This window comes from Electrophorus electricus, chromosome 18 (assembly GCF_041902795.1).
Source record: "Electrophorus electricus isolate QZ-2024a chromosome 18, ASM4190279v1, whole genome shotgun sequence".
Classification (NCBI taxonomy): Eukaryota; Metazoa; Chordata; class Actinopteri; order Gymnotiformes; family Gymnotidae; genus Electrophorus; species Electrophorus electricus.
Genome location: NC_137514.1, coordinates 7925048 through 7947717, shown reverse-complemented (window position 1 = coordinate 7947717; position 22670 = coordinate 7925048). Strand labels below are relative to the sequence as shown.

The 22670-nt window shown below is 42.9% G+C and overlaps 3 protein-coding genes across 3 annotated transcripts; 2 read left to right on the top strand and 1 right to left on the bottom strand.

Annotated features, from left to right (window-relative positions):
* The first annotated feature begins 99 nt into the window (after window positions 1-99).
* Window positions 100-4527, top strand: chmp2bb (charged multivesicular body protein 2Bb). The gene is made up of 6 exons (XM_027008846.3): window positions 100-387; window positions 939-1030; window positions 1468-1662; window positions 1966-2068; window positions 2207-2313; window positions 2809-4527. Exons 1-6 carry the CDS (start codon window positions 354-356, stop codon window positions 2920-2922), a joined length of 645 nt encoding a protein of 214 aa, XP_026864647.1. The 5' UTR covers window positions 100-353; the 3' UTR covers window positions 2923-4527.
* A 6837-nt stretch (window positions 4528-11364) lies between these two features.
* On the top strand, window positions 11365-21035 carry htr1fb (5-hydroxytryptamine (serotonin) receptor 1Fb). Its single transcript, XM_027008796.3, has 2 exons — window positions 11365-11474; window positions 18986-21035. Exon 2 carries the CDS (start codon window positions 19005-19007, stop codon window positions 20121-20123), a length of 1119 nt encoding a protein of 372 aa, XP_026864597.2. The 5' UTR covers window positions 11365-11474; window positions 18986-19004; the 3' UTR covers window positions 20124-21035.
* Window positions 21036-21500: 465 nt separating this feature from the next.
* Window positions 21501-22545, bottom strand: cldng (claudin g). Its single transcript, XM_027008810.2, has 2 exons — window positions 22455-22545; window positions 21501-22208 (listed from the first exon to the last, which is right to left on the bottom strand). Exon 2 carries the CDS (start codon window positions 22179-22181, stop codon window positions 21552-21554), a length of 630 nt encoding a protein of 209 aa, XP_026864611.2. The 5' UTR covers window positions 22182-22208; window positions 22455-22545; the 3' UTR covers window positions 21501-21551.
* Window positions 22546-22670: the final 125 nt, after the last annotated feature.

The window sequence follows — 22670 nt, the reverse complement described above, 5'->3', positions numbered from 1 at the left end:
GGTCCCCATATGATTGGATACATCTTTAACACAAAGCAAAATATAACATACCAATGGAGTACTCATGTATTTTGTAGCTAAGCAGCTAAAAAGGTAGTATCTTCTTATGTTCCCAACGAAAACAAAGTTTTTGCATATGCAAAATTAGGATTGGACTGCTAAAACATGACAGAAATTCACGCCAATCAGACCAATGATTTGGTATTACCGACGTTTTCGCTGGTCACTTGATCCACCTCCTGGGGAAGAACCAGGAAATAGACATGACATTTTGTTAGACGGTACAAACAGAAAGTCGTATAGCTAAAAATATTTTTGTTTTATTTTAATAGCAGTGGATACTATTTGTTACAATGGCTTCGCTATTTAAGAAGAAGACTGTAGATGGTAAGTTTCTTCACGAAACGTTCGATTATAGTCAAATAAGCTAGTCATTCCCTATTGCCAATATAGGCTAATGACTGCAATGTTAATAGTCAGCATTACTTATTGATAGTATTGTGTTTTTCCATAAAATCTTAAAACCACACGTAACTAGCTATGTAATAGAAAGTATCAGAGATTAATTATAAACCTGGACTACGTGGCGTATTATTAGCCAAGAACCTGGCTAGGTTGGCTAGAGCTTTTCCTGACTCTTGGATGTTTGGTAAACACCAGCATGATAACGCTAGCTACGTTAGCTACAAGTTACGTTAGCTTCATTACTAATCACGTTTAACATCATTGTGGGCAGCAAATGCTCATCCATGGGACGGAAAGAGGAAATCGCAGCCTTTCGTGCGTGTTATTGGACGTCAGGAGGGGATAGAGCACTTTCTCGACTGTTTGTGAAAGCTGCTAGTCTGAGGACTTTTCAAACTCCTTAATGCGTTTGTAATGGACACTGCGGATCAGTGATATGAAACTGATAATGTCTGTCTTCTCCTAAACTTCAGACGTCATTAAAGAGCAGACCAAAGAGTTGAGAGGCACGCAGAGACAGATCACGCGAGATCGGACGGCACTGGAGAAACAGGAAAAACAACTGGTGAATTCTCTCTCTCTCTCTCTCTCTCTCTCTCTCTCTCTCTCTCTCTCTCTGGGGACAGTTTGCGCTTTTAGATTAGAATGGTTACCTTTACACGTATGTTTTGTCTTGAAAGTATTTTGTGGGAGAGGGATTTTGTTATAAAAAAAAAAAAATGCTGAATGTATGTCATTATTCTGTTGGTTTAATAGCTTTATCATTGACTCCATTCATGTTTGTTACCTATGACACAGTTTATTCATTTTTGTCTTTTATGTTTTTTTTTTTTGTCTTAGTCACCCAGTCATACAGATATACTTTACTTTCCTTGACACACATAAAAAACTATTTATTGGACTTTAAATCAGGGCATCTACACTAAAGTAATTTCTTTCATGGCTTGTGTCAATGTAAACTACTTTCACTGAATGTTCCACTATTGCTCACTGCCACTGCAGGAGATGGAGATAAAGAAAATGGCCAAAACAGGAAACAAGGAGGCATGTAAGATCCTGGCCAAGCAGCTGGTGCAGCTGAGGAAGCAGAAGACGCGCACGTATGCCGTTAGCTCGAAAGTCACGTCCATGTCCACGCAGACCAAACTCATGCACTCACAGATGAAGATGGCAGGGGCCATGGGCGCCACCACAAAAGTATGACGCCACCAGACCGTGTTGTTTTGGGGGGGTGGGGTGTTGGGGGGGTTTTGGGGGAGTTCCTTCATTTTCAGTTGAAGTTACCTAAGGTTAATTTAACTAAAGATAGTTAGATAAGGTGGTTAGATAAGATACCTAAAGGTAGATGTGGTTTGAGTATTAGTTGTTAACTTGGATCCATAATATTGTGGGCCTTCCATTATAATTGGCCATCAATGTGCAGCATGACTAATTTGTTCGACAGCTTTACATCGATATGTCGAATGGATAGATTCATCCTTCATGTATATATTTTCTTAGACAATGCAGGCAGTTAATAAAAAAATGGATCCTCAGAAGACCTTGCAGACCATGCAAAATTTCCAGAAGGAAACAGCCAAGATGGAGATGACTGAAGAACTTAGTAAGATTGACACTTCATCAACAATGCAATAGGACAAATCAGATATAGACATGATGAGTGGTTCTCCACTGTTGTAATCCTTATATGAGTGTTTATTAGTTTGCAGTATTTTCATAGTGTCGCTACTTCTGTTCTCAGTGAATGATACACTGGACGAGCTCTTTGAAGATTCGGGCGATGAGGACGAATCTCAGGACATTGTAAACCAGGTGCTGGATGAGATTGGCATTGAGATCTCAGGAAAGGTGAGAACGACAAGTTTATACTGGCATGAAATTCACCTGGAGACAAAACAAAGCTAGATAAACATCTACACGAATATTTATTTCCTTGATGGTTTTTCCTCACATCTGGGGTTTATATTTTATCTGTAATTATTTCTCTTTATAAGTAAATAATTTGCATATTAATTCATTCATTAGTGCAGTTATTTGGGGAAATGTACCCCAATACTGAATCAAGTCATTCATACTTTTATTGCATCTACTGGCACTGATGCAGTTTCCTTAAGTGTGTGGCAGCGAAAGCATCTTGATAGCATGATCTCCTTGACTGCATACGTAATGTACATCACACCACCCAATCATTTCCCCTATCCCACCGATTTGCGAGACTGTAGACATTCTGGGATTTCCAGCCCCTTTTCTGTGTCCTTGGGAGGCTGCCTCTCCTTTTGCGTTGCGTCACGTTCCGCCTTGAGCCATAACGCTGAGGCTGTGTCCGTCCTGTTTGCTCGGCAGATGGTCCACGCTCCCTCCGCCGGCAGAGCCAAGCCTGCAGCCTCCGCCTCCAAAGCAGATGGGATATCGGATGAGGATATAGAGAGACAACTAAAAGCCCTCGGAGTGGACTAACGCTCCCACACAATCATCTCCGTGTTGCCTGGCGAGATGCACACGTGCACACTTACACGTACACAGATATAAAACACACGTTCACTGAGTACACTAAGCATACACACGCCTGGACACTCAGCCTTGGTGTTCTCAGTCACACACGCCTACTCGGCGATAAAGTGCCACCGTGGGCAAATGCAAACCTTGTCTACGTTTTCAGGTAGGACTTCTTTATGATGAGCCACCATTCAAACTCACGCACAGCCACTTATTTTATATATATATATTTTTTGTAAAGTAGGGGGTGAAACTTTACAGGAAAGCAGCTAAAATAAGTGGTTTAAAATGCATGCTCACATATCCCTTGTTTTTATTTATTGCTATGAGAAATGAAAACTCAATGAATACATTAAATGCATCATGGTTTCGGAACAATTTGACATCGTACATCACTTCTCTGCAGAGAGGTCTGCTTCCGTGACTAGAACCAGTGACACTGTGCTTTGGGGGCTTCGATTAGTTGTCAGTTTCATCATTCTTCTCTATTTGTTGTTTTGTCCTAAAATAACATTGATGCACTCCTGGAATGGAAACTGCACTGAGGAAGCCACGCATGTTACTAAAATGATACTGCAGGCAGTTCAGCTCTCCAAAATGCAGGTTTAGAGCAGTGGTGTGGCTTGGCCGGTTTGGCTGTCCTGTCTTGTATTCGACTCTGGACTCATGTTTAAGACCTGAGCAATGAGATCCCAAGTAGTAATTTGTTCAGAATTGCTAAAAAAAAAAAAAATTGTAAAGCAATAGATTACCAGTAACGAACACCACCAGTTAGCTCGACCATGCTGACTTTTGGCTTTTAAGCTTTACTGACATCCATTCATTAACTATTTTTGGGGATTGTTTGTGTCTTTTTGTTTTGTTTAGTTTCTTGGGACAAACGATCTCTTAAGATTTCTGGCACAGGTGATGTCATTGTCAGGAGTGAAAAGAATTTTTGCAGCGGCTGCATTCCATGTAGCATCTGTAGCTGTTTTTGACAGTTGTCCTTTATCAGTCCTGGTTAATAAAGTATGTGAAAGGAGGAGCTTTTATAGTTTGTCACTTCTGAGGGGCTTGTTAACCATAGGGGCCAGGGCAATAGGAATATGAAAGTACTCATTTGTTTGGAGAAGAATTTGCATCCCGTTTTCCCCCATGTTGAGTTTATTTTTAGCCACCTGATCCTTGGATTTACACATTCAGGGAAGCTTCCCAGCCAAAGATTGAATCTAGCCTTGGATTTTCATCTAAGAATCGCAATCAACAATGGGATTTAGTTAACAATGGCAATTCTCAATTTAAACCCGCTTTAACCCAAGGCCAGGCTTAATCCACTGAACGTGTTGGATAATTACTCAGAAAATACTGTGTTTAGGGGAAAGCTTCATTTATCCATTGGGATATTATTTAATAGTGTAAATAGTGTGCATGATTGGGAGATCTTTTTCTGTTTCATATGCATAGTCATATATTTATCAAAACTTTGCATATGGGTAATGAACACTCATGAACATTTCTTTGTTCAACAGTATGGAAATTTGAAAAATTCTTTTCTTAGCAATTAATAAAATATCTTTTCAACTACCTGTTTTGCTTGTCTGCTTCCAGGTTTTAGTGGGATATTGTACTGTCACTCACTCATTCTGTAACGTACATTAATACTTCAGAAATGTTCAGTAACTCATCCTGCCACGAGAGGGCAGTGTGGAGGCGTGGTATGTCAGCGGCCTCTGTGCTGCTGGAGGTTTACGCGCAGCTGGGAAACCCGCACCTTTGCATTACATTATGTAGCGTGATTGCTCGGTCTTCGGTGCTGTCAGGCTGTTTAAATTTAGACTCAGTATGCAGCGCTCCGGCGTCCTACGGTTATGCTGTGTAAAATCTCTGCAGAGTAGTGGTCCAGTATCTGTTTCAGCCAACCTATCATTATGTGTCTTATAAGTCCAGGAAAAGGGGACCATGACAGTCAGTAGATCTGTGAGAAATCCATGATACTCCAATACACCTGCGTTTGGTCTGCATCAGGATTAGAGAAACTGGATAACACTACAACCGGTCACAATCTACCAGCGAGTATCAGTATAAGAAGTCAGTGCTAAAGTCATAAACATATGGCTTTGGTTGCAGTCAGATAGTCATTAAAAATGTGATTGTAAAATCTCAGATGAGTGAAATTTTTTTTTTAATTAATTAATTTTTTTCATATGCATATTAAATCTCATCTAAAGTCTTTGTATTAATGCTTCACGTATAACAAACAAACACTTTTGTGGACATCCACTTTCTTTTAGACACATTTATTAGAAATTATTGTTACTGTCAAAGACTAGCCCTTCTGTTGGCAAGCACAGTAGTGCTTCATTATTGGTCACCTCCTGTTGTGCCAGATACACTCACACGAGCGCAGTAGACACCATGTCATTATTGTAGGGGGTGGCGATCTTGTAGTAAGAATTTGACCAGTGATAAACAGGGTAGAGAGTGGCTAATGAATTGGGCATGGTGACATGGACGTTATAGACACAATCACAGAATGTGTTTCTTCTTTAGACCTTCATTAGACTACCGCTAAACTACCTCTGAAGCTAGATTACCAGTACTAATGGTTTAGTAATATTAGATACAGCCCAAGATCAAAGGATGCGACTTTATTTGAAGTCCAACTATAGGTTGCTTTTAAGTGCAATCTAATTTAAATGTTGTTCAAACAACTAACAACTTTCATCATTACTGCTTTTAAATGTTGGATCGGTGACTTAAAAGATCATGTTTTAATGTCTGAGATCAGTGAATTTAAAGATCACAGAGTTACTTGTTTTAAACACCCATCTGAGATGAGACATTACATGTACCTCTAATAGTCTGAGAACCGGCTCATTGGGATTCTCAGAAAATCACTTGGTAGGTACTGGGGGTATTGTGGTCTCTCTGTAAACACAAAATTCAGAATCTGTTGTCATGATTTCATAATTTGCCTTCTTTATCTGCGCTCATTTAATGAGCACCATGGATAATTAGAGTAAAAAGAGTATTATTATTATTAGTGTATTAGTAGAATTAGAGTAAAAAAAATGTTTAAATGTTTGAGTCATCCTTATTCATCCTTTGCCATCAGAGATCACAATTCCTACATGAAGCTCCTACAGACGCGAACATTTCTGCAGTGGGTATCTCAGATAAATGTGTCACCTTTGTGTTTATTTCTTTTCACAGCGAGCGACAAGAGCCATGGCACTAAGATAGGGTCACATCTGCACATCTCTGGACATGACAACAAGCATGTAGTCTCAGAGATGGGCGTAATCCCATCCCTCCCCCTCCATGCACACACTAGGATCCTCAATTTGGGTCACACACACCGCTAGGGCAGTTGTGGAGAGCTAACGGAGCACATTGACTCAGAAGAGCTCTCTAAGGTTTATAAACCATGATGGTTTATGGCTCATGTCGATCCATTTTGGCTTAGAGCTCTCCCCTATTCTCTCTCACTATCAGAGTTATAAATGGGACTTATGAAGCGCTTAAGGGGAACTCCAACCATAAGGCAATGCCTTCAACCTTCAGTCTGGGCTGAGCTGTCCATCATACATGCTTGCATAGCCAAAAGAACTGTGCTTCGTGTTAATAATCCAGTGTTTGAGAAAAAAAGATTGCATGGAGAATGTTAGTGGTACACACCACAAAAAGACATGATATGAGCCTGAGGCCCGAGTCAGGCAGCAGGCTTTACTGGCCGAACCCTGCGCTCAACAAGTCCGTTCCTGCGGCGCCGGTTTCACTGCCTGGGAAAATACAAATATGCTCACAGTTAGAAAGGTGAGTACTGACGGCACCTAAAAACAGTGACACACGTTGTGTTATTGATGCACTGATGCGAAGCACCCCTTCCTAGAATGCTAATAACTCCCTCTTGTGTAGGCTCTTTGCCTGCTGAACACGTGTAAGTGAGATGCCGACGAAGCTAGGACCAAGAGCTGCTTCAACTTAAAGCAATGCTCTGTGAGAAGTATGCAGCTATTAGGTATGAGTAAGGAAACCGTCAGGGTTTGCCTGTCTAAACAAACTGCTAAAGGAGCTGCAATCCTGCTCAGTGTGCATAAGATGCCAGGAGCGATGGACCGACCTCTCCTTTAGATGCTGGCATTTCGCCAATAGAGCTGGCTGGCATGGACATTGCGTGCAGCAGTCTATCTCCAATTCCAGTGAAAGGCCAGTGGGAGAGAGATGAGATCGACGGACAACCTGTGTGGCAGGAAGGAGCAATGAAACTTTCATGATTAAGGGATGAGAGTCTGGAGGGCGTCGCAGAGGGTCCCGGTTTCCGTGGTGTTGCTTCCTGTCGTCAACCTACAATGGGCGCTGAGCAGCCTATTAAAGTATGCACTTTCCAGTCCTGCCCATTAATGCCAAGGCTGACCAGCTGACTGGCATCTGGCCTCCAGGTTCCAGAAGGAAGCTTTCTGGATCATAAACCATTTTTATCCATGTTTGCTCTCATGGACCCATAATCAAAGAGCATATCATTAGATGGGTTTCTGCAAATTTCTAGCCTTATGTCAGAGTTCCAGGACAGCAGTGGCTTATGGAGACATGTTTGGTTCCATCAGCATTTTGGTTGTTCCAGATCAAGTTACAGGTGGTGGACTAATACAGATACAAGAGCCAACATTTAACATGTCATGATATCTCATTATACAACTTTATAAGTGTCCCTGTGTATGAGAGAGGATGGGTTATATCTCTGTGTGTGTGTGTGTGTGTGTGCCCCATTTATTGAATGCAATACAGAAAGATAACAAAGCAATTCATTACACTTGAATAGAGCACTCCTTAAGAAGAAATGCCCTGGGGAGTTTTCACCCATTCATGGAAGGATGTAATTAATTCTCATTGTTTTGCATTCTACTCAGAAGTCAAAGGTCTGAGAGCTATAATAAAAATATCTGATATTTAAAACCAAATAATTTTGAGTGTCTCCATGAAAGTAAGTTGAAAATATGATTTTTGTTTTTTTTGTTATTTCTGAATGAGAAAAGGGCAAATTAGCCTCCATTCATGATCTCTCTGCGGCTGTCATTAGCATCGTGCTTTCAATTCATGCTGTATCACTGTACCATTATCAACACTGTTCCTCTTGTTAGCGTTACAAGGGTGGAGCATCCCCCACTAGCCATATACCGGGCATATTCCCACTGTGTTCTGACTAGCACTTTAATGACAAAACCAGATGATAGAAAAGTCCTCATCAGGCCCGAACATAAAATATAAACTATATCATATACACACACCAAGAGACATGGACTACAGTAAATGTATGCATAGTTCTGTACTGCTATGCTTGTAGCCCCTGGGCTTCGGAGTCAATTTCTCCTTTGTGTTGCAAGCCTAACCTTATTGATATTCTCATAATGATCAATGCACAAACTGCCCAACCCATGTTAGTCATCGTCTTTTCGATATAGATTTTGAATTTTCACTTACCCAAGCCGACATATAGAAACATCTTTGGGCTGACACAGAATGACGCCTGTTTAATGCCTTAAAATAAAACAAACCCACCCCAAACAAAGCTCCAATCAAACCACACTCAGATCAAAGCCTTTTTCTATCCTTGCCGCTTTTTTCTTAAACCTTCGTATCAATCAATATGAAGTTTAATCAGTATTCCTCCTCTGGCTATGCTGTTGGCATTCTAAGCACCAGTTTACGTATTGGCAGTTTTATGTATTCATTTTTCTCATAAATGAAAATACGTATGCATCCTCTACGTATTGCGTTTTTTTGCCCCTGGTTGTGTTTTAGGACAGACACGTGGATAAACAGAGACACAGACATTACAAAGCCAGTTAGAGAGCATAGACTAAGGCTCTGAGTGCGGGGTGAGGTTATCCGGTCCTCTGTTTGCCGTGAGACCGTAAGCCGTAAAAGCTTGGGATGAAAGAGGAGCTGACTGGATGGGTCCCGTTTGCCCAATAACCGCACTCGCCTCTCTCTTCCTGAGATACACCATGAGCACTAATGCAGCCAGGCAGAGAGAGGGAGAGAGAGTGGAAACAAACACTGAGATACACTATTATGCACACCTTCTCTCACAGACAGAGATGACTAAGAGGGTTTGTGCACTCGCGCAAGTGTGTGTGTGTGTGTGTGTGTGTGTGTGTGTGTGTGTGTGTGTGTGTGTGAGTGTGTGTAAGATGAAGGGAAGGGGGTTTAGGATGCTGTGGGAAAACAAATGAGCTCAGGAGTGCCGTGTAAGTTCAGACGATGGTGATGATCAAATGCAGGGCTAGGTGGGAGCTACAGGGCTCTAATCTCTTCTGCTGCAGCTAGCCGGAGAGCAATTTGAAATAGTCCACCTTTATCTCCTGCTAGCGCCGCACATCAGATAGCTTTCGTTAGTCCAGAGCAGGGCACATTTTTCAGAAATACTGAAGCATCCTCTACCTTTCTCTTTTTTCTTTAGAAATCTCTTCATTTTCTGTTTCAGACCAGTTTGCTAATTATGTTTCGACTGGGTTGAGCGTAAATGGGAAATTTGGTCTCATTTTTTTTGTGTCTAATCTTGAAACCAATCAAAGACTAACCAAAGCATTACATCCTATATGCTCATTCCGTGGCCTAACACAGGCACAGAAGAACCGCTAATAGGAATTCCATTTATTTCCGAAAATAATATTGCACTTCAGTGCCTGGACTTGCCATAGTTCTGAGATTGCTGATTAAAATAAACCTGCTGTTAGTATTTAACCCACCCCAAACAAACAAGCAAACAAAACATAAATAAATATTAATGCGGTGCATCAACATCTGTTAAGGTTTTCTGATGCCACATGCACTTCCTGCTTGTCCATGTGTGTAGGCTTTGTGTGTGTGTGTGTGTGTGTGTGTGTGTGTGTGTGTGTGTGTGTGTGTGTGTGTGTGTGTGTGAACATCTAGATAGACAGAGCATCATTATGCCAGTTAAAACAGAAGCAAATTCCAATTCTGCTTTACATGTCTTCAGAGATACTTCATTCGTTGTACCTATTAATATCATGCCTACATGAACTGAGACATATCCTCTCTGCTTAAGTGTATTGTACCTAGGGGACAAAGTTAGATGACTATTCAAATCTAAATCTTTACGTTGTGTGAGAGAGTACAAGTGCACACACTGTGGGCTTGTGTGCGTTTGTGTGTATTTGTATGTGAGTCTAGTCTTATAGATATAAGATAAGACGCATATTGTATACTGTTTTTTTTTTTTTTAGAATTTGTTGTTAAAAGCCTACATTACACAGCCTCTGTGAATTTTATTAGATGATAAAAACCACAGTAGTGTGCCTGTGACGTGTAAGTCTCTGATGACCATATCTGCATGACAGGGAGGAGCTCCTGGTGGTGAATTTCTGCCTGCAGGGAGATTGACTGAGAAAAAAAAGTAACACATCACACAAGAGTTTCATCCAGTTGCCATTACACAGCCTTCCTCTTCCTCTGACAGATAACCTGTTCAACTGTTCATTCCACTCTCATTCTTCTTCTTTTTGAGTCAGGCGCTTGTACATGCACACACATACAAACACACTCACTTTCTCAAAAACACTTTCTCTCCCATGGTCTCTCTCTTCCTTTTTTTTTAAATATCCTCCACCACTTAGATCTCAAAATTCTCCTACAGTATTTTTACATCTCTTGACCACCTTCCTCATCATTCAGACAGTGGACCAAATTCGTCAATGTCCATTATATCTTAATTTCTTTGCCGTCAGACCTCCCAGATTATGCACACATAATATTAGAAAGACCTTCTAGTTTCCGTCTGTGAAGTGTGCGCAGTGAGTTGTGGCAGGGCCAAAAAAATCCGATCATATGACTGCAGAACAAATATCTGGCAACTTATGTGTGGTGCATGCCCAAGGCTAAGCGACTCTCAACTGTTATGTAACTAAGAGGCTGGTGAAGGATCCTGCCTCTACTACAATTCACAGAATATACTGAAGCCCCCGGGTGTGCAGATAATGTCTCAAATTATCCAGGTGTGGTGCTAAAATTCACAGCATTCAGTGTAATAGGCTTGTATTTTTAAAATGGGATGTTCAGATTAATTTTCCCAAATGTTATGCTTTAGCCTATATTAATAATTTTATGACCACTTCTAGTCTACATTTTCTAATTGTATAGCCTAACATTTAGAACTTAATCTAACACAAGCTAAAGACTATGCGACTTAGATTGACTCGCTAAAAAAGACGAGGAAAAAATGGTGTGTCGATGTTAATTTAGGTAAAACTTAAAGAATGAATTAGTATTCGTTTCCAACATTTTCGCTTAGCGTTATTCCTCTCGCCTTTCTGGGGAGATGTGCGAGACCCGCGCCCCCCCGTGACCTCCCCCCCCCTCACGCGAACACGCTGAGCTCACGAGCGAAGGTGCTCCGTAGATTCCGCGCGGAGGGATGAATTCCAATGCATGCACAGCGGAGACAACATCGAAACCCATTCTGTACCAGAGTCGTGATAACGGAATTTAATACATTTGACCTAATACGCGTAAGTCTTTCTGCTACTTTAGTATTAAATATATTTATGTGTGTGTTGGGAGGTGCTAATAATGCGATTTTAACTTTTATTTTAAAGCTATATTTTGGGTTAACGTGACATTAACTCCACTGGATGGGAGGATATATTGGGAAGTCATAGGTAAATAGTGCGCATTTTTGTGCATTGAATAATACGATTATGCGGTTTCGGTAAGGTATTAATGGAAGTAGACGCACACTTTGTGCTGTCTTTCAAACTGATCAGCATATACTGTGAAGCTGTGAAGTTATCCTGCGTGCTTCATTCAGATTCCTTTTGTATCTCTACTCTGTTTTTTTTTTTTTTTGCATTTGAAAAATAATTGGTGTAGTCAGATGTTGTAATGTCACACAGATACCTTCAAACAGCCAAGATTACGCTGTGTCAGTCTTCCCGTGTCTATGTGGTAGTATTTGCAGGCAGTTTCCCTCTGTTGAGACTGCTACCTCTTAATGTGTTAAACTCGCCAAGACTCCCACCTCATGCATGAACATTAACCTGCAACGGGCGCTGAGCAGCCTATTAAAGTATGCGCTTTCCCGTTTCCGCCGTGACAGCATAAGTTCATTCTCAACGTGACTGTCAACAAAGAATTATTTAGCAGCTATCTCCCACAGGCTGGTAACATGAAACACAAGCGTCAGCGTTACTGCAGCCTCCTGTTTCATACCGTCAGCACTTATTAGACTGCTAGTATTCATGAAGAAGACGGAGCTCTATCATCTCAGCCGTCGAAGAACCGCTCACCGGTTGCCGCATAAACCAACAAAACAAAGGCTTTTCACAGGGCATTCGGGTTTTATTTTTTGTTCAGATTGGCTCCCTCAGGAGCCCGTGTGCTAGCATATTTAAGATATTTTTAGCACACAGTGTGATGGAATTCATCTCACTCATATTTTGGTACCTTTTTAAATGTAACTTTTTGTGCTGAAATACAACACAGTCGACCACATCAAGGGTTTAGAGATGAATCAGGATTTTCTGCATTGCTAGTCTAATCACATTATGCGATGATTCAGAATAAATTGCTATGAGCGTTTAATTTCTTTTCCTATACATTTTAATGCCAAAGGAACTCGTCCACCAACTGATTAGGCACCAATGCAATAAAGACCCAGAAGATGGCAAGAGAGACATCAGATGTGCTCAGAAATCAAATGTTCAGACATGCAAAGTGAAATAAAGAAAGAATGAACAGCAAAAACCAAATGGCTGGTTTTCAAAACCCAGAATGATTTGAGTAGAACATGCCAGCGACAGGACAACAGAGTACAGATCTCTCTGTAATGATCTACTAGTTCAGCTCTACTCTCTCATGCAGTCCTGTACAAAAGTAGATGAACAGTAATATGGTTCTTAGCTCTCTTGCGTAGCTTCCTACTAAGAGTCCCCCATTTCAGCACACCACGAAAGATCAGACAGCTGGCCCCTCAGATGGTTTACAGCCATCTGCCCGATTTTACACAGACCCCTGAAATGGGACACTCTGTGCAGGACTGGGAATCCTGTATGGTTCAACCCATGCGGATGTAAGTTAAAGCTGACCACATTTCTTACAGTCACTGTTTAATTGAAATACAGACTGAAGACATCAAAAACGTACTCTCCAGTTATACCCTGGAGAGGCCCTCTCTATGTTGTGTGTGTAGAATATGTATGCAGTGCTGAGATGCTGCTCCTTAAATGCATTGAAGAATGCAGAAAACCCTTGAAACAAATGAGCTCTTATCTAGGATGGGATGCAGCTAAGGCTGTCAAGGATGGATTTAAGCATGAAGACTGATGACCCACGTCTGCCGTAGAAAGAAGGGAATCTGCAGGTTTGATTTGATCTCTGTCCTTCCACCTGATAAAGTTCCCGGGGCTCTACCGAAGCCGCCAAGAAGAGACTTCAAGTGCTGAGTGACAGTACTTGTTCTGTTTGTGGGTGATTGGAATGAAATAAAGGTCAGCGAGGCTTATTAAGAAAAAAAATCGCATTAAGAGTGCGTGGTTGTTACTGATGACGGATAACAGCCTTGGGCCGTGGCGGATGATGAATTAGCTTTCTCTTACCTACCTTGGGAGAAAAGCTTGCAATGCTTCATCTTGCAAGGTTACAGTCTCACAACATGACTCGAAAATGTAAGAACTGTTGGAGGCCTTTTGTACAGCGTGCTATGTCAGTGACAGACTGAGCTGCATCAGGTCTATGGATCCGTGTCTTGGGTTGGCGCACTGCACTTTATCATGGCATCCAGATACCTTCTCTGGATGTTTTGTAGGTGATTGATTACTTGTGTAAAGAGTCTGTCATACCCCGATGATAAAAAGATCAGTCGCTCAAGTATTATTATTTAGGTCTGTCATTGCAGTTCAGTTCAGAAGGTTCTTATAATTGAAACAGGGGTGTGCTGTATGGCAACATCACATTCCTAAGGTTTGATATTTGATTACCAGAGCATATCTGTTCCACTCCCCAGCCATTCTGTGTGCATTTGTGTGTGTGTGTGTGTGTGTGTGTGTGTGAAGTGGTTTTGGATGATAAGGATTTTTAGGGTTTATTTCAAAATGTTGCTTGTGCTTATGGCATGAAGTCATAAACATGAGCTCTGCCCTTGTGGACGAATGCGCTGCGTTACCCATGAGCGCCAGAAAGTGACGGAGGTGAGTGCTGTTACTGTGAAATGTAATAAGTGCTTGCACACAAATGTAATTAAGCGTGGAACTTACTCTGGCTAATTGGCCGTCATGGAGGATTTTTCGGCTGGGCAAACAGGAGCAACCAAACCTCTCGAGTTTGAAGATGAAGGGCAAGAACCCATTTGATCTGCTTCCAGTTTAATATTGACTGAGGTCACTCTGTCTAAGGGCTTGTGTTATGGTTATAGAACTAATCCAGAATCAGTTCCCATTATGGCAGAAGTGCTAGATCTTGGTATTTGTTGGTATTGGTCATCAAAACTACAATAAGGAAAATAAGCTGAGAGCTGACATATATTGATTTAGAGTATAAAAAATAACCACTTAATAGTGTTAAATATTCACAATAAAATATGGTATACAAACAGGTGCACCTGTGTAAAATTCAGCACGTGTTGTCTACTCTATAGGTTTAAGTGGTTAAGAGGTGGAAGGGATTTACTGCTGGAAGTTAATGGTGCTGGAGAGAAAGGGGGCGTGGCCAGTCAGAAGTGGCTGTTCCTCAGTGGCGCAGCAGTGGCAAAGATGCTGTTCATGTGCATTCTCCTTCTGCGCTGTTCACCTGCTGTGGTTTGCTGTGGAGACAAATCAGGTTGTTGAGGAAAGATGCGATAATACCGATAGCCCCGTAGAGGTGAACTGGGTGAGACAAGCTGATGGAACCATTGTTACCGTGGCAAACTGATGGAACTGTTGCTATGGTAGGAAACTGGTGGAACTGTCATTACCATGGCAAAGACTTGGGTTTAAGAATTTGAACCACAACACCAGGAGTTGTGACAGAGTAGTCCAAAGAGCTATGGAAGCTATTGCTGCCTGTAACAATTTAGTAAATTGGCATCATTCAGAGTATGTCAGTAGCCAGCTGTACCTGGTAGAAAATATTGCGTGAAGGACATATGTGGGAAAAACCTGGCCTTGTGTTGGACTGTGATTGGCTCCTAGAAGCCTGGACATTTACATCTGGTGCCTGGCTTCGATCAGATAAGAGAAGGCATGTGTTTATGGAGGCAGGAGAAGCACCCCAGTCATTTGCCTGGAGTCTCCCTTTTGTTCTAGTCATGAATATGTTTTTGTTTTTTTTTTGCCTTTTCTCACTTAGCGTTAAAAGCCGGGACTTGTGTAATGGAAGTTGGCGGTGATCGGTCTTTGTTTCACTCCACCGCTGCCAGGCTGCTGACAGCCCGAGGCCTCACCGGCAGCCCAGCACCCAGCGGGCACTTTTGGCTGGTTCTGCAGCGCCGGCCCCAGAGCATGACAGATCACCCGCGCATCTGGCTCAGCGCACCTCCAAGCTCCTCACTTTCAACTCGCTGTTCTGCCCTCCCTGACAGTAATTGCAAAAGAGCCGCCTGTCCTCCATTGGTTGCATAAGGTGTGCTTATTTGAAGACTTAAAATACTTTGCTTTACCTGGAAAGTCAAACTGAAGTTGTGATGAAAAATATGGCGTTAGGAGTAAGCGTTCAGGTTTTCTACCCACAACACTGGATCGGGATTTGATAAGGATGGGAAAACGAGGCCACCCTGTGATAGTCTGGTGGAGACTGTAGCACATTTTTGGTGCCGCTCTTATTTGACTGCCTTCTTGCATTTCGTCACCCACGATTATTTCTGCACTAGCCAAATATAATTGGTTTATGCATAGCAGTGACCACTTAGCCACCATAATTTCTCTTCATGTCTGAAATACAGATCTGGTTTCCACCCCCCAACTCCACGCCAGTATGTGTGTGTGTGTGTGTGTATATATATATATATATATATATATATATGTATATATGAAATTATATTATTGGTCTTTTTTTCATTTTATCTTTATTTGGTTGGGATGTGTGAGTAATTTATGGCACCCCTGACAGGAGCGAAAGCACCAGAGAGCATAAATACAATTTCACTGAGTAAAGCGTTAGCCGAGGAAGCGAGTGGGGAGAGAAAAACTCCCCAAAAAGTGAAGAATTCATTTATTTATTCACAGTGACTATTTGCAATTACCTTCAATTTCATGGCCTTCCTGGAGGAGAGAAATCAATGTCAGGCTATATGGCCTGGGATTTAAACGTCTTTTAAGCAGATGTGCCAGTTAGGTGCACAGATAAAGAAACATATTGTTGAGAGACACATGGTCCCACCTCTGTGCAAACCCTGTACAAACCCTGAATGAGAGAATCAGCAGAGTGATAATGAAACAGCTGCTTCTTTTATGAGATATGAAAATACTGAGTTTCATTCCATTTTTTTTTCCTCTTGGTCATCATTTGTCAAAGACTCAAGCGCAGTGTCTTGAATCAAAACCTGTTTTTCATGCCCCTTAAATGAGTTTGTCAAATGAAGCCTAATTTCTGGCCTCTTGTGGCCTTCACGGTCGGTAACACGGCACCGTACTAAAACATAACTACATCCTACTGTCGTTTAAGATGAACGTCCTCATTTCAGTTATTACCCGCATATGACAGAAATAGAGATCTTACATAAGTATCATGTAAGTCCGTAGCAAAATGAATTAACGGAAGCTTAAAAAAAAGAGGAGAAATTCTTAATAAGACTGCTCTTAATGAGGCTGATTATAACAGTGTGCTCCAGCTGCCAGAGGCACAGGAAGTAAGAGGTGTTACTGGCAGGAAGGAGAGAAGATGGTGTGCTATCTTGATGTCACTGTCTGCAGTACCCCGCCATTGGGATTGGTGGCTTTCTCCATTTGCCCATTTACCCCTGCTTCGGCACCTTCTGTCTCGCCTCATCATGGTGATGTTATTGTATCAGTGTACAGAGCAGCTTTCCAAAACTGCACAGGCACTTTTTTATCGATTGACAAATGAGCTGCTGGTTTTGCTTTTATAAACCTGGATTAGTAATCTGCAGTCCACCAAAAGTGATATGGAGGAACCGCCTTACTCGAGTTTGGCGAAAGGAAAGGAAAACCTGAAATGTTGTTTACAGGTGCAACATTTGTTTAACGAAAACAACTGCGTGAAACATGCCCTAATTTTGATGGAAATGGTACTGTGAAAGATGTGAAGAACTGTGAAGTTGTAAGAGGATTATATTTTAGGGTTCCAGCATCTGGTGAGAAGGTACGATGCTGGTGGGGGGAGGTTGGGTTTGGAGAGGTGGAGGGGAATAAAGGGCAAACTAATACAGAATGTTGAAAATTTGATAGGAGCCGTCTTCTCCAAAACCTGCTCTGAATACATACGACTTAAGAAGTGCAGCTGCATCTGAAGCATATGCGTCTCAAAATCACATTATGAGGTGTGCGACTTGAAACAGCTCAAAGGGTCCAGGGCCAAACGTGTCACCATGCGTCCAAGGGACTCTTCTACCACGTTATCAAAGACTTCACAAAAATTGAGCACAGGCTGGAAAGCTGGCAAGTTTCCTCTTTGGTGAACATGCAGAACATGAGAGACAAACGAACGAGTTGGCACAGGTAGCGAGGTAAACAACTGGCGTGATAGCAATGCATGATCCAGGTGAATAAGTGAAAGTCAAATTTTTTCATATAATGTATTTTACAACAGTTGTCACAAGGCAGCTTTACAAATTTCCGAGTCCAAGCCCCCAGTGAGCAAGCCAAGGGCGACAGCGGCAAGGAAAAACTCTCTAGAGCATGAGGAAGAAACCCTGAGAGGAACCAAGACTCAAAGGGAGGGGGCCCATCGTCTTCTGGCTGACAACAGACACCACAATAGCAAATAACCCATAGTGTCTCAGTGTGCAGAGGCAAGAAGCATAGAAAGGCTTAAACTTTAAGTTCAAATATGTCTTGTGATGTGACTCCCATTCTTCTGTTTTATATAAACTGTATTGCCCTTTCTCCTTGCTGGTGCTGTGACATTGATGGGAAAGCTATCAGTTACACGGCCATGACACGATTTGCAATATTGTTTTTTGCTGCAAATGAAACTGTGGATTACCTCCAACAGTGATAGTTGGCCTGTGTAATCTTCCCTAACACATCATGGAGATTAGTGTGGGTGGGGAGAAATAGTGAGTCAGTTGACATCACGCATGTTGAGCATTGTACTTCTTTTCCAAGTGGCTCTGCCTGCACTTGACAGAATGAGTCAGTGCTATCATGCTGGGATATGTAGTTTTTTTGTTTTTTTTTAAATGAATGCTGCTAATATTTTGATGGGGCACAAGATCTGAGAGCCCTTCTTTCTGTTTCCTAAGGTTTTGTTGTTTTTATTATTTTACAATTTTGAAAATTTTAAATGCTTAATCCATTGTGATCTTGTCTTGTGGCAATTTTACTCTGTGGAGCACCCTTCTGAGTCACTGGCACTGATGTGACTATTTCTGCATATCTACGTACTGCATGTCACTGCATACTGCATATCACAGAATTAGGTGAAGACCTCAACGCTGGCCATGCGTGAAGGACTTTGTGCTACCAAGTGATCAAATGTATCAAACGCTGACCTGTGACAGTCCAGTACTGGTTTGAAATAGAAAGCAGGAAACCCTTTCTTGCTATTTAATAGATAACAGTACAAATCTTTGGCTCACAAAAAACTCCATTAGTCTGTGAAAGAACTGCATTAAACCGCCTTGGGGATATATCACTTGCCTTTTACAGAATAATTCCCTGCTGATTTGTGCCTTTGCTCTGGCATTTTCTTTCTCAGGCTGTTGCTAATGTTTTTTTTTTTTAACCAAAAACTGCTATCAGTGTAGAAAAATGGATGAATTAAACAAATCTGTGCGTTAGGAATGTCTAGTCATTTATGCAGTTGGGGTATCCATTCATTCATCCATTCATTCATTTAAATGATCTCTTTTCTTCTGCTACTCCAGCTGGATTTCACTGTGGAACATGGATCTCCTAAACTGCTCCTCAGTGGAACTGTCAGATGCTGTTGCTGGTCGACTCGGCCTCGGCAAGGTGCTACTCTCCCTCATGCTCTCTGTCCTGGCTGTGGCCACCACCATCATCAACTCCCTGGTGATCACCGCCATCTTGGTCACCCGCAAGCTGCGCCAGCCAGCGAACTACCTGATCTGCTCACTGGCCGTGACCGACCTCCTGGTGGCCGTGCTGGTGATGCCGGTCAGCATCGTGTACATCGCAGAGGAGGCGTGGGTGCTGGGCCCCACTGTTTGCCACCTGTGGCTGGGCCTGGACGTCACCTGCTGCACCTGCTCCATTCTGCACCTGGCAGCGATCGCCCATGACCGCTATCGCGCCATCACGGACGCCGTGGCCTACTCGCGCAAGCGCACATCCCACCGTGCCGCCGCCACTGTGGCCGCGCTGTGGGTGCTCTCCGTGCTCGTTTCGCTCCCCCCCCTTGTGTGGAGGAGGCTCCCCGAATCGAGCAGCGAAGGCGGGGCTGACGCGGTCACCGAGTGCCTGATTGAGCACGACCATGTGGCCTTCACCGTCTATTCCACGTTTGGTGCTTTCTACATCCCGCTCACCCTCATCCTGGTGCTCTACTACAGGATCTACCGGGCAGCGCAGATGCTCCGCAACCGGCGAGGGAGCAGCCGGCTGGTCCATCAGACGGTCAGCAGCGTCATGCTAGCCAGCGGGAACACTGACAAGGTTGCCCCGCTCAGCCCGGACACGCTCAGCCCCGTGGAGAAGTCCTTCTCTGAACCGTCCGTGGACGGAGACCGCTTCAAGATCACGCCCACTACGGGGAGGCTGATCAGGGCCCGGCGGGCCCCCGGGGTCCGGGAGAGGCGGGCAGCCCTCACGTTGGGCCTCATCCTCGGAGCGTTTGTCGTGTGCTGGCTGCCGTTCTTCCTGAAGGAGGTCATTGTGAACACCTGCCCCTACTGCAGTGCCTCGGCTGTGCTCGTGGACTTCCTTACCTGGCTTGGATACCTCAATTCCCTTATCAACCCACTTATATACACCATCTTCAATGAAGACTTCAAAAAAGCTTTCCAGAAACTCCTGCCCCTCTGTTGCATCCACTACCAGTGAAGAACACAGAACTGTTCTTTTGGAACTCTGGATGACATAAATATATTACAGTAATGCAATCCTCGAGACTTTTTGACAATTGTACAAATGTATATGTAAGGTTTTATTTTTTAAATTGGACTGATTGGGGAGAGAAATAAAAATGGAATTTCCCAGCTCAGACTATTTAAAGAATAGCCAGCACTGAGGATGCAGACAAACAGGGGAAAAAAACCCCCACAATATATGTCAATATTAAGGAGTGAGGCTGGCTTTTGTCTTCAGAAGAGTTTCAGCCCTTCTTACAATGTCGATATACATATTCTGAATAATTACTTTGGAAAAAATTTAACCATTCTGTGAGAAAATAGTCTCTCCATCATGTTTGACAGTTGGGAATGAAATGTAGGTCAAAGGCTTCTACAAGCTTTTCAAAAACATTAAGGCCCACTGCATATGTATTTTTGTGCATATATTGCTGTGATTACATCACAGTAGCTGTACCATCTTCAGTACTATGACCACTGATGGTCATGACTTCAGAAGGAATGGACCAACAAAGAGTCACAATACTTTGATGGTTTCTGAGGCCATTTTTATTTATCATGTGCAAGTGTCCATCTCTGTCAGCAAGCCTCAACTTGCAAGCCCTTGAAGCAGAGTTTCTAGGTTTGGTATGTAGTGTTGCAATTGTAGCACTATTGTGATACCATTTCTAGCTAAAATAGATGCAATTGGGCCTGCCCCAGATATTCAACCATGTTAAACATTCTTGCAAAACATTCTGGTAGTCGTAATGTGTCAAACATGTTGTAATAAATTGGCTTCCATTTTCATTTGGGGCGTTTCTCCAACCTATAATTTCAAGCACTGCCACATAGATGTCTAATGCTTTTGAGAGAGCAAGTGGCAAAAAGACAAGTCGTGGACATCCATAAGTAGCAGCCCTTAATACTCACATCCCCCTCTGTACCTTCAATTAAAATAAATAAAAAGCCAGTTTGGATTTTATTGAAATAAGTCACTGCAAAAATACCTCCCAAAACTTTAACCATTCATGCTGCCATTAGAGCTTATTTGCAAATCCACAAGTCTAGTAGAGTTCAAAAGTCTCCTTACAACATTAGATCTTGCCACGCCAAAGTTTCACTTACTACATCAAGTGAATACTGATAATTGCGTCATTCGTTTTTCTGCTTTCCGGTTGACTTTGAACGGAGATCCTATGAAGCCAACTGCTCACTGTAAGCCGTTGCGCAATCATGGTCTCAAGATGCTACCGCGAAGATATCGCAACAGCGCCATCTGCTGGATAAAAGTAACTCGGTACTACGCATGAAAGAAAACCCATAACTAAAAATTACTTTATTTACACAAGGCGTTACACTTAGGGGACGACCCCAAAAATAAAAAATAATTAAAAAAAAGAGTTACACCAGCCCACCATGCTCAGACACAAGCTGCGTGTTCTCTACTGGTCTGAGACGCTGGTTTATAGTGGACCGATTTCTTTCCCATAGCTGTGGGGAAAGATGTGCAAAGAAGCCCTCCTCCAGTCAGCATGAGTGCAGCTGCTCCCCAGCAGATAAAGACGGCTGCCCCAAGCTCCCGCTTCTGTGACTGGGCCACCAGCGGGTTGTAGAAGTTGCTGATCACCACGTTTGCCGTCCAGCTCGGTGGCACGAGGCTCAGAAGCCCCGCGAGGAGGAAACTGGCACCAGCTGCTGTAGCCACCCTGGCTTTGGTAGAGCCTCGTGGCATGCAGTTGGTGCACTCACCACCAGCAATGCTGGCGACTACGGCCACAAGGGCGAGCAGGAGAGCGATGACGAGAATGGCCCGCGACGCCTGCAGATCCGGCGGCAGAGCCAGCACGGAGTCGAAGACCTTGCACTGCATCTGACCAGTACTCTCTACCACGCAGCTCATCCATAGGCCCTCCCAGATTATCTGTGCAGTCACGATGTTGCTGCCTACGAAGGCAGTCACACGCCACAGAGGAAGGGCACAGGCCACTAGGGCAGCCAGCCAGCCCAGTGTCCCCAGTGCAGTGCCAAGCATCTGTAGCCCTGCAGACATGGCAGCTATTGGGTGTAGCTAACTGACCTGTGAAGAGAGGTGGGGTGTGGGAGAGAGAGACCTCAAGAGCATGCGATTGTCAAGTGTCTTACCATTTGGCAGCATAAAGGACAATACTACATAACCAACAAGAATGAAAGTTAACCCCATCAACAGACACAGGAAGTGCACACACTGTTTACTGCCTTAGCAATAGCTCACAGGCACACAACTCAATATTTAAAATAAAGAAAATAATTAGAAAGCTTTAACTGCTGAAGGAAAGCTACTTACTCCAAATCAGAAATTGCTGCAGTGCAAGAAAAACCAACACATTCAAATTTGAGAAGACTAGCAAACGACACCCTTATACACACCAACTTTTATCATTCAGCTGGAAAACGATTAAATTCAAGCCTTGGCGCCCATTAGATATATAGCGCCATTGCCGGCTCTTGCACATTCGGTAGCCAATAGCTACTGCGGCACTAATGACTCTCCAGCAGTGAT